General features: G+C 34.7%; 1 protein-coding gene across 2 annotated transcripts; it reads right to left on the bottom strand.

Moving 5' to 3' along the window:
• Positions 1 to 70: 70 nt before the first annotated feature.
• LOC103946311 (potassium channel AKT2/3) lies at positions 71 to 7,622 on the bottom strand. 2 transcript variants are annotated; one of them, XM_009356971.3, is made up of 11 exons: positions 6,917 to 7,622; positions 6,184 to 6,402; positions 5,200 to 5,355; positions 4,492 to 4,549; positions 3,206 to 3,523; positions 2,729 to 2,968; positions 1,924 to 2,250; positions 1,629 to 1,820; positions 1,272 to 1,347; positions 619 to 1,182; positions 71 to 402 (listed from the first exon to the last, which is right to left on the bottom strand). In XM_009356971.3, the coding sequence occupies exons 1-11, from the start codon at positions 7,234 to 7,236 to the stop codon at positions 263 to 265; spliced, it is 2,610 nt and encodes an 869-aa protein (XP_009355246.2). In that variant the 5' UTR covers positions 7,237 to 7,622; the 3' UTR covers positions 71 to 262. The 2 variants fall into 2 exon arrangements, with proteins under 2 accessions (XP_009355246.2, XP_048437618.1); XM_048581661.1 differs by lacking the exon at positions 3,206 to 3,523 and having other exon boundaries at positions 6,917 to 7,619.
• Between the last annotated feature and the right edge of the window lie 3,555 nt (positions 7,623 to 11,177).

Below are 11,177 nucleotides of genomic sequence, written 5' to 3'. Positions count from 1 at the left end.
GGAAGCCCAAGAACAAATCCATGAGGGCGTGACCCAAAGCGGACAATATCTTACCATGCGGACTGGGATGTGACACCCACTGTGAGCTTCTGTTCTTATTCCAACTGATTTAATACATCTTCTTTGAGTAATAACTCATTATCATTTGATAAACATTTGTTTGGTCATTATCATCACATGTATATCTCACCATTGTGCATAAGAAATAAACTCGACTTGCTCGCAATCTCGCCACTGGAATCCTTAAAAGAGATACTTTCGTTTAGGGTTTGACAGACTTTGGGTCTTCAAGTTCAACCAGGAAAAGTTTGTCATTATCTCGTATCACTTCTATTGAGTCAATTTCCGCTCCTCCTTCATCTGTTACCAATGTATTTCCTGAATCAAATCCAAACTTTACACCTGTTTAAGATCATCAAATTAACATATTAGAATCTCATACAACGTACATTTGCCAAAAACATATTTCCATTTTGGTTAAATATATTAAGCATGCATCCATATGGATCATTTCCACTTATAACAACATCAAGCATGATATATACAATTTCCTGCAATGTTTTGAGAAGAATCACAACCACGTAGCAGTTGATACTGGATTACGGTTAATTAAATTACCTGCAATGTTTCGGAGTTCCTCTAGGGAACGAGGCAATCTAATTACTCTACCAGCTTCCCTGCAACATGTTGTTTTCCTAACCATAGGATGGCCTCTGTATATGCTCACTCTTGGACAATTTACTCCATAGGATTCTCTCCCAGAATTACGCTCTTCTCCATTCTTCATCAAAGGCACTTCATTTATTGTACTGTCTGGAACTGTAATCCGGTGTCCAACCTCTCGTTTTTGTAGCATTTCGTTCAAACTCTGTGAAGGAAATAAACAGTTCTGTGCATTGGTAACATCTGCACCGTTCATCACTAGCAAATTTACCATGTCTGCATTGTTTTCTTCCATGGCTATTTGTACGGCTGTTATCCCAAGATGATTCTTTGAGTCGACATTTAATCCCTGCTTCAAGAGTTCCTCCATTACGGTTAGATCATTTCTCTTGGCGGCAGTGCATAGAAGATCTCCAGCGGTGTATGGATCAGATATGGCAGCGCAATAGTAAAGACTTTGGAATATGGAATGGTGCTTAGATGCAATGGCATCCCATAACGCCGTGTTACCATTTGTGTCTGCCGTGTACAGATTATAAAGACGTTGAGTTTAAGAACAGAAAATAGGAGTGACATACAGTAAAGCAAAACAGAGGTATATTAATTACCTCTTACATGTACGTTACAAGCATACTTCAGGAGTACCAAAACACATTCGTCGTGGCCTTTTGATGCTGCTATGTGCTGCAGGTGCATTAAAATAAAAAGTTTAATTCAATCTTGTCCTTCTATTTTATCATGCTACTTGTTTTAGCTACTGCTAGATAGGCTCATTGCTTAAAGTGTACATATTACTGATATAGTTGTGAATATCTTCTGTTACAACGATGAACTACCTCGTTTATCTTGTCAATGTTGTTCTTCCTGATTTTTATTTTTTATTCTTTATAATTATGTGCTTTAATTGCTTTTGTCTGGCACTAACAGAAAATCTAAGTACTTGAGGCTAGAAAGGCATTGTATACCAGGGGAGTTCTTCCCTTGAAGTCTCCAATATCGGGATCCAACTTTGCCTTGAGAAGCTCATCAAGAAGAGTAGCATCGCCTTTGCTGGCAGCAGTCAACACGTTGAATGCCGCCTTTGGGTCACCACCTTCGTCCTCTCCACTCTCAACCAGTATTTCTCCGACTCTCAGATCCCTAAGCTTTTTGTGATGCTGCAATATAACATTTAGTCATTAATTCATTTCTTATTCTAGAAAGATATTTAACTTGATAATTATATACCATATATATATATAATTATATATGCTCACTAACCTGGTTGAAGTTTTTAACCATTTGTTCATTGTCATGTGGTTTGGTCTGCATTGCTTCTACTAGGGCAGTGGTTTTTACTCTCAAGAGCTGTGACAGTGTTTTGGTTCGGTACGTAAAGCTTTGAGGTCCAACTTCTCTACCACAAAATGCAATAACTTCTCCAAACATGTCTCCAGATTGCAAAGTCCCAACAACTCGTTCTCTCTCCATCTCACAATCAATTATTTCCACTTCTCCAGAAACAATGATATAAACATCCTCCGGCGCTTCGTTTTGCAGCAGAACATCTTCTCTAGGAGGTGTATACTCTGCCTTCATATTCACAACCTGATCAACCATCGATGCACTTACATAGTTAGAAGGATGCAAGATTATTAGCACTTAATCAGTTTTCCTTTTGCAAAGTGTTTTCTTCTTGTCCAAGAAAAGAAATATTGGTCTTTTTTCTAGAATTGCGATATACATATAGTTACAGCTTTTTAGTCCAAATGGTCCATGAGATTGGCATAACCCCTTACTTTGGTCCCTGGTATTGATAGAAGTAGTCCCTGAGATTATCCACCGTCAATCATTTTAGTCATTCTGTGAAAAATCTTTGTTAAATTGAAGAAACTAGTTCGAGTGGAGGAGTTAATTTGACAAATATACACTCAATTTAATGGAGATTTTTCACAAACGTACCAAAATAATTGACGGCAGACAATCTCATAGACCACTTTTATAGATTTTAATTCTCATGGACCAAGATGAAGAATTATGCTAATCTAAGGACCATTTTGGCTAAAAAAACCTACATTTACCCTACCAGATGCAGAAGTGTTTCCCTTGAGACACCTTTGAAAAGATACACTTTTTCCACAATTGGTAAAAATAGATGTTGGCATATGCTTTTGCAAATGGATTTGGGAAACTGTTCAAGCATCTGCTGCTGGTTCAAGGTCTCCGCCTTAAATCTCAAGCAAATATATGCCAATATTTGGTCCCTCAGCCGTTGAGGCAACCGATTCCGGCACACAAAACTTGATGCTGCTTCTATGCTACTTCTCTGCACAACAATTAATCGAATTGATTGATTAAGCATCATCTGAACCGATGTGTAATTTCCGTTGTTTTAGGCACGTAGTAACTAGTCGTTGCAATTTAAGAACAATAGTTTACCTCAAATGTGCATTCAAAAGATTGACAAAATGAAGTTTGTCTTTGAATTGCAACGATTAGTAAACTACGTACGATCTTAAGTAACAAAATACGAAACCGTTGACCTAATTTTAATGTTGCTTACGAATTCCATGGTACGACGAGTGCCTTCAACAACCAAGTTGGTCATGTTGCCAATCAAGTAAGCAGTGAGGCCAAGGTTGAAGAGCATGTAGAAAATAATGAAGATCATTTCGACGGTGTTAACTGCGTGGAGATCGCCGTAGCCGACGGTGCTCATGGTGGTCATAGACCAGTATAGGGCTGAGATGTATCGGATCCAGAGGCATGTTTCTCTGAAATTTGGAAACACAGTTCCAATCCACGTCTTCCCTCGGTGTGGATATCGATCCGCTAGCAGGTAGTACAGGCATCCAGCACAGTGTACTGAATACACTGTCACCTGTAGAATGGCAATCCGTCTTATAACTATTTCGTCTTTAGTTTTTCGGATTTTACGTTTGATTGAGGATAACCATACGGAATAAACGAGAGATGAACAAAAACGGAGAAATAATGGTGACAGGAAATGTATGGGATGGTATATACACAAAATGCAATTAAAAACCAAAAACTGAAAACAATTTTAAATTCTTTTTTTTTCCCGAAAAGATAGCATTCGATTTGTTTCATACATTCTCCTTCACTCTCCCTCCTCCCACCCACCTAGACCTGGCAATCCGGGTGTTTGTCGTGTTCGTGTTATACCCGTTATCTCAACGGATCTTGTTGTGCCAAACTCGTTATCTTAACATGTTCTTAATAGGTCACCCAATAATGACCGGACTCATTAATGGTTTGTGACGTTTCGTGTCGGGTTAATACGTCATGCAAGACATTGTCGTGCCTAATGTCTCGACCTGTCAAATAGGATTGTGTTTGTGTCATTTATGTGTCATACCTGTTATCTTAATGAGTTTTTAACGTGTAACCCGATAACGGCCCAAACTATTAACAGGTTCTTAGCGGGAAACTCAATAACGACCTGACTCGTTAATGGATTGACCGAGTGCCTGTTATTTTTTTGTCGTTTCATGTTGGGTTAACAGGTCGTACAAGAAATTGTCAGACCTACTCCCACCCCATGCTCTACCCTTCTTTATCCATCCCTTGGCCCCCTCCCAATATATTTTTCATCTATCACAACAAAAAATGAAATAATTATCAAACGCTTAGTTGCGGTGGTTTTCTTACTAAAACACATCTACAATAATATTGTATAGTGTTTAATTGTATTTCTAAATTTTATTACTTATGTATGTCAAAACTTTTAGGATGCATTCGATTTTCATTTAAAAAAATGATTAAACTTTAAGTAAAAAAGATTAGGTTTGAGAGGAAAAAAAAAAAATTTAAGTGCTAAATACTTACAGATAAAAGCCTTGCACATCTGACCCAAAAATAGCTAAACCTGATATCCTTCTCAAGTCTGCCAAAGAAGATATATGATGCATGTGATTCAATGACAAATTTTTAATGGAATTAAGATGAGGTTACATATATAATTACACAAACACACACACCCAAAAATAGCTAAACCTGATATCCTTCTCAAGTCTGCCAAAGAAGATATATGATGCATGTGATTCAATGACAAATTTTTAATGGAATTAAGATGAGGTTACATATATAATTACACAAACACACACACACACACACACACATATATATGGTCAGGATTAGAAGACACACGTTTTTTTAACACACATTTTGACACATTTTCTTAGGACTCACTTCATAATTTTTTTCAATGATTCGAACTGTCTATATTTTAAATTATTATTGCAAAAATTTAGACAAATCTAAAACCATTAAAACATTCATATGTAGCAAAGAAAATGAGTGGTTTTACACACTAAAATGACTACCATTTAATCCAATGATCAATGATTTTAGATTTGGGTAATTTCTGATAAATATGATATTTGAGTAAAGACCTAAAATAAAGATAGATCCAGATTGTTGAAAAAAATTACTAAATAGGTCTCACAAAATTTGTGTAAAAATGTATCCCCCGATCCTAAACCATGCATATATATTACACATATAGAAGCAAACATATCTGTACGGAAAACCAACCTTGTGAAGAGTTGCTTTGCTCGTCTTAGTCGCCAGAATCTGAGCAATCCCAAGAGAGAGTAAGAGGCACTCAATTTGTTTTTTCCCAGTGCTAAAAAAAGTGCCTCAAATGGCAGTGTTGATGCCAAATCCATCAAAAACCATGTCGAAAGGTACCTGTATATATTTTAAGAATTAATTAATCATCTTTTTGTTATATCATTTGTAGTTAAAGCTTAATTAATGTATTATTACAATATACATACAATTAGTGATTAAGATTCTGAATTTTGTACGAAAATAAGTTTGGAAAGGTTTCAATAAAATCAGATGAAAATTTGAAATTTTTGGAGTTCTTTCCACATTTCAGTTTTCATCCAATTCTTTGGAAATATTTGATTTTCGATCGGAATTTTTCAAGTCAGATTGAAATTTCCAATCCGAGTTTCACGAAAGTCATGATGGAAGCATAATATTTTTTAGTACGTGAAATAAAGAAGAATCATATCCATGTAGTGCGGGAATCATATTCGTACATTGGAAATGAGTTTCTCACGCCACTTTTCTCTACTTCTACACACTTTTGATTATTTTTTTCTATTTCTTAATTTATTTAGTTTAAAAATCAGAAATAAACATAGCTATGTAGGGAAACAAATAGTCATGCAAAAATCACTTTCTTCAAAATTCAAACATACAAAGAAGCGAACATAGAGAGATTTTTTTAGTGTGTTGAGAATACGGTCCAATACATCAAATATAATAATATAATTAGTTGAAAACTTAAAAACAAAAAATCAACCAATTGTTTATATCACTTGGTATATCAGACTGTGCTTCTCAACTTTTCTTTTTTCCTTTTTCCCTTTAAATAAAGTGAGAATTCTAATCTGTATTATTACTTGTGCTGAATATTGAAAAATGCTCTAATTCATCACTATATATTATTGGATTTAATTAACTAATTATGAAATTAGAAGCCAACCAATGAATTAATTAACCAACCTCATGGCGATTTTTTTAGATTCATGAACAAGTAACTGAGTTCTTGGATCAACATATGCGACGAAGAATGTCAAGATAATGTCTGCGGCAAAAAATAGATCGACGACGTTGTCTGCAATGTATAGTGGCCTGCTTTTGGACGTGTTAAGAAATGCAACCTCAAAAGGGTAAACCCACGCCGAGTATGCCACCAGAACCACCATGAATGTTTCCCAACACCTGCATTGATAAATTGGTCACTAAAAAATGCAACTACTTGACAACTTTTGTAACCGTTTTCGTTCATTCATGGATAAATCGCTATTGTTTTTTTGTCGAAAAACGTACATGCATACATAAACACATGTACTTATTTATTTTATTTTCTTCATTCATCTATAAAAATATCCGTTTAGGTGCTAAAAAGTTGACTATTGTCCGGAAAAATTTGTGTTAGAAATATGATATAAATGATGATCCAAGTACTATATAGTAATAGTAACATTTTTGTTAAGTAAAATATTATTTGACCTTGTTTAGGAGAGATTTTTTAATGTAAGTGAATACGGCCTAATACACTAAATTTTACAAAACGATTGATTAGATACTTAAAATCCGATTATTTGTAACAGTAACGGAGTGCGATTCGTAACCAAATTGACGAACCCATGCTTCATATTTCAGCCGACCAAAAAAACCAGAAAAAGCGGAAAAAAAAAAAGAGAAGAAAAAACAGAAAGAAAAGACAAGCTACCTGTATCTTGAATCCATGGGCGAGACGATCCATCCATTTGACTGGATAGGAGTTTGGTTGTAACTCGAAGCACCCAAGGGAGGAAGGATAAGCTTTGAAATGTTTCTTAAATCAAGCTCCGACGAAGACGACGACGACGAAGGGTTCACTTTTTCATGACTATTTTTATGCTGCTGCAGCTGCTGGTGGTGCTGCTTATGCGTATGATTATTCCAGCTGCAGACCTTCTTCATGTTGTAAGAGGCAGCTTCTGCAGCTGCTACTGGTTGCTGAAACCGATGATCAAGATTCTTGTGGGGACTAAACTTCCAAAACTCCATTAATATATGTACCTAAAACTCTCACGTTCAACTCCAAAACATGAGTTGATTTTACAGCAGAGGGGAAGTGGGGTTGGACCGTGTTCCGGATGGAGTGATTCTGGAAGGCGTGGGACGCGATGAGTAAATGGAAGAATATTGGAGAAAGTAGTGGCATCTGAATATGATCTGATTATTGTGGATGTGGGAGATTGGATAGTAGGTGGTGGTCCTTTCAATCAAACAACAAGCAGAAGTAGTGGCCCCGGAGCAGAACAACAACAAAATTTAATCTCCTAAATAGAATCGACTGTATAAATCTCTGCGTTTAATTTTGTACCAGGTCTTTCATTTATAATTTATCATCATAAGGAACGAAGTGAAAAATAAAGTATCGTGTCGGCTATCAACTAACTCACTTCCCTTCCTCTTTTATTAGAGTTTGAGATCTAAACTTACACATTATACAATGATCATATGCATGTTTGTGTGTGATGGGAAGAAGTTTCAGGCACCCGAAGATGATTCATCATGGATTGTGATAACACCTCAAGTGGACGTGGGGTAAGTCGCCGCCCAAGAATATTTCTTCAATAATTGCAAAAAAGAAAGAAAATCGAAAATTACAAAATACCGAAATTATCCTTAAAAACATAAAAACTGTAATTTCAAGTTCAACCCTTTAAACGACTCCAAAAAGCCGAGAACCACCTTACATCATGGGCAAAGCCAATGAGTATTGCTCGTCTTGTCGTTGTCTTTTCAGAATGGTGGCCAATTACATCATGGGAAAAATCAATAAGTATTGCTCGTCTTGTCGTTCCCTACCATTCTGACTCCAAAACACTATTCACTGCTGGAATCACTATTCACGATTGGCGATGGAAATCACGTTTCTTGGTTGCTTCTCTAGTTTTACTTTAAAATCGAATCTAACTGTTAAAATATTCGTAGTATTGAAGTCACATCTGAATAATAATGCCAACTATGTGCCTTTTTATTGGGTGGGGTGGGGGTGGGATTGTGTGTGTGTGGGTGTTTGAACAATAAGGCGGGGTTTCTCCATTTTAATCCTTGATAAAGATTGAAATTCAATTAAAACCTTATGCTAGATTATATATTCATTATAGTCCCTGACTAAATTTCCATGTCAGCATAAATATTAAAATTCATATTTTCTTGTTTCTAAATAATTAATGCGTTTTTTTGTTCCTATAATGCCCCTATTAAATATTTGATTTTAACTTGCTCCATATTTTCTGGTATTGATTATTGTCTGACTTTCTAAAACGATAAACATAATTCAAAAAAATATTAGTGATACGTTACAAGAATTAACAAATACCTAATTCAAATTATTAATTATCACCATTCAAAGCATAGAGGAAATAAAAATAGCCAAATCATATATTATACATAATCGAATGCACTTAATTAAATCATAGAACCTAGTCGAACGCACATAAATCATAGTACCGCTTAAACCATGTCCTAATGTGCTCAAATCATAGAACCTAATCGAATGCACATAAATCATAGTACCAAGTCAAATACACCTAAACCATGGTACCTATATGAATGCACCTAAATCATAGTACCTATATGAATGCACCTAAATCATTTAGGCACTGTCAATTCGGTACGATCAATTAGGTTGTGATTTCACATTCTATTTTCTCTATTTGTATTTTTTTTTTCCTTTTATTTATCTCTAGATTCACCGTCCATTTGGCATCTAAAAGCCCATTTTTCTTTTTTCTTTCGAATACAACGAGATTTTTGGTTTCTAAGTTTTCTGGCTTTTTTTGTTTGATCATGGTTTCTAAGTTTTCTGGATTCTTTGATTGGAATAACACATGGAGGTTTATGGTAATGTTATTGTTATAACGATCATGTTAAATTTGGATCTAGTTAATTAAGCATTCTTGAAAAATTAATTATATATTTGTTTCTCTAATTGGTTTTAAGAGAGTAATAAGGGTAAATAGGGAAACTAAAAATGCAATAAATTTATTAAAAAACTGATTAAATGTGACATGAATACTATAATCTAACATGAAGGACTATTTTTAGTTTTTAATCTTACATACGGTATTATTGAACAAGCAATCTTATTTAGGAATTGAAATGAAGTTTTCTATTTTTAGGGGTTTATTATGTTGGAATGAACAATAACTTGCCAACAATATAGGTTTTTGTTTGGTGGATGAACAATCATGCCAAAAATTAGGTGGATGTTACATACACGGTTCTCTTGTTAAGTATCTATCATGAATTTGAAAGGTAATAAATACCCAAAAAATTATGTGGCCAAAAGTAGAGCATCTCTCATACACAATAATAATTAGGTGATGCTAGAGTGATTATTTATTTAAATTAAGTTTTGCAGTTATCACATAATGAATCCAACAATTAACCGTTACTTAATGTGGTTTATAAAATATAGTATAAAAAAATTGTCTCACGCATACTATGATTAATATCCATGTAATGTTAGGTCGTTGTTGTTCGAGAAGTTGAAAATAACTAATAAAAAAAAAGTGAGGATACAAAATAAAAATGAAATGTTGCAGTTTTAATTTAATTAGGAATGTGATTGTGTAAATTCTGGTATGTTGTGTTTAAGATTATCTTTTAGATCTTCCCTATTAACTATTTTATTATTTGTAGGTCAAGTAAGCCTACTATATTTACATAGGAAAGGGATCCTCTCTGGATCTCTTTCCATCTAATCCACCTAGTTTGGGATTCAGGCCGTTAAAATTTGATCAAACGGCTACAGTTATTATCACTTTTAAATGGGCTCCCTGTTTGTAACCGTTGGATCAAATTTTAATAATCCGGATCCCATACTAGGTGAATTAGGTGGAAAGGTATCCGAAGAGGATCCCTTTTGATTTACATATAAATAAAGGGACTAGTGATGAGAAAGACCACCACAGAAAGTCCCCAACTCTCCTTTTTTTCTTCTTTCTCTCTCTCTATATGTGTGTCGGGCCCTCTTCTCTCCCTTTATTAAAATAGACTTATACACGTTATCCACACACTCCTGACATTGCGCTACGGATTTGGAGAATGATCTTCTACAACCAAGTTCAAAGGCCTCCTCAATGTCATCAATCAAGTAAATTCTAAAATACAATTTCAATTTCGATATTTTAATCAGCCTTGATAGAATGAAATATTTACTATGATGCATGGACCGTAAATATAATTTTCGTATCATATGATGTTTATGTTATTAACCTATTCATATTCATATTATTAGTTGACCCAAAAAAAACCTATTCACAATATAGGATGTACTTTCATTTCAATACAAGAACATAATATTGGACATATCTCGAGTCATACTATTATACATCGTTGCACTCAATTTTCTCTTCTTTAACTGGATTGCCATTTGAATAAATTCAAATTTCAAAATTTATATGGTAACTAATCACACTAGTCTAATGACAATTAAAGGCAATTGTAAATGCTCACAAGGAATTGCGTTTTCTTAGTGGCGATGCTGGCATCGGTTGATCGGGTTGAAAAATTAGAAACACAATTCCAACTTGCATCTCTAAAGACAAGATAAGTATAATTAGCGGCTTGTATTCGTTCACCATACTTAATCGTGTCAGGTGTATTGAATAACAACAAAATATTTGTGATTGCATGGTGTTTATTTTTTAGTATGCCTAGAGCACGAGCACATGCACTGAATTAAGGAACACTTGAATTTTTTTTTCTTAACTTGTATAATAACATATAATATGACGCACCGTGTTTCGAAGATATTGAAAAATCTATAGTTCGGAATCAAGACGTTATGCAATCACAAAACAACACGTCATTATTGTCATATCATATATTACATGTCGACCAATACTGAATTTACTAAAACACCCTTGCACATCTCACAGAAAGACCAATACACCCCCGATAGTACAGTCTCCTGTCCTCCGTACTCACAA

The sequence above is a fragment of a genome, unplaced genomic scaffold (assembly GCF_019419815.1).
Source record: "Pyrus x bretschneideri cultivar Hongxiangsu unplaced genomic scaffold, Pyrus_bretschneideri_v1 Contig17, whole genome shotgun sequence".
Lineage (NCBI taxonomy): Eukaryota > Viridiplantae > Streptophyta > Magnoliopsida > Rosales > Rosaceae > Pyrus > Pyrus x bretschneideri.
This window is presented reverse-complemented; position numbering and strand designations above follow the sequence as displayed.

Bases quoted from the DNA above. Each gene is read 5' to 3' on its own strand.
- LOC103946311 (XM_009356971.3), bottom strand. From the start codon at position 7,236: ATGGAGTTTTGGAAGTTTAGTCCCCACAAGAATCTTGATCATCGGTTT. The intron at 5,356-6,183 runs GTTGGTTAATTA...AAATATATACAG, and splicing joins TCTAAAAAAATCGCCATGAG to GTACCTTTCGACATGGTTTT. The intron at 2,251-2,728 runs GTAGGGTAAATG...ATGGTTGATCAG, and splicing joins GGGAAACACTTCTGCATCTG to GTTGTGAATATGAAGGCAGA.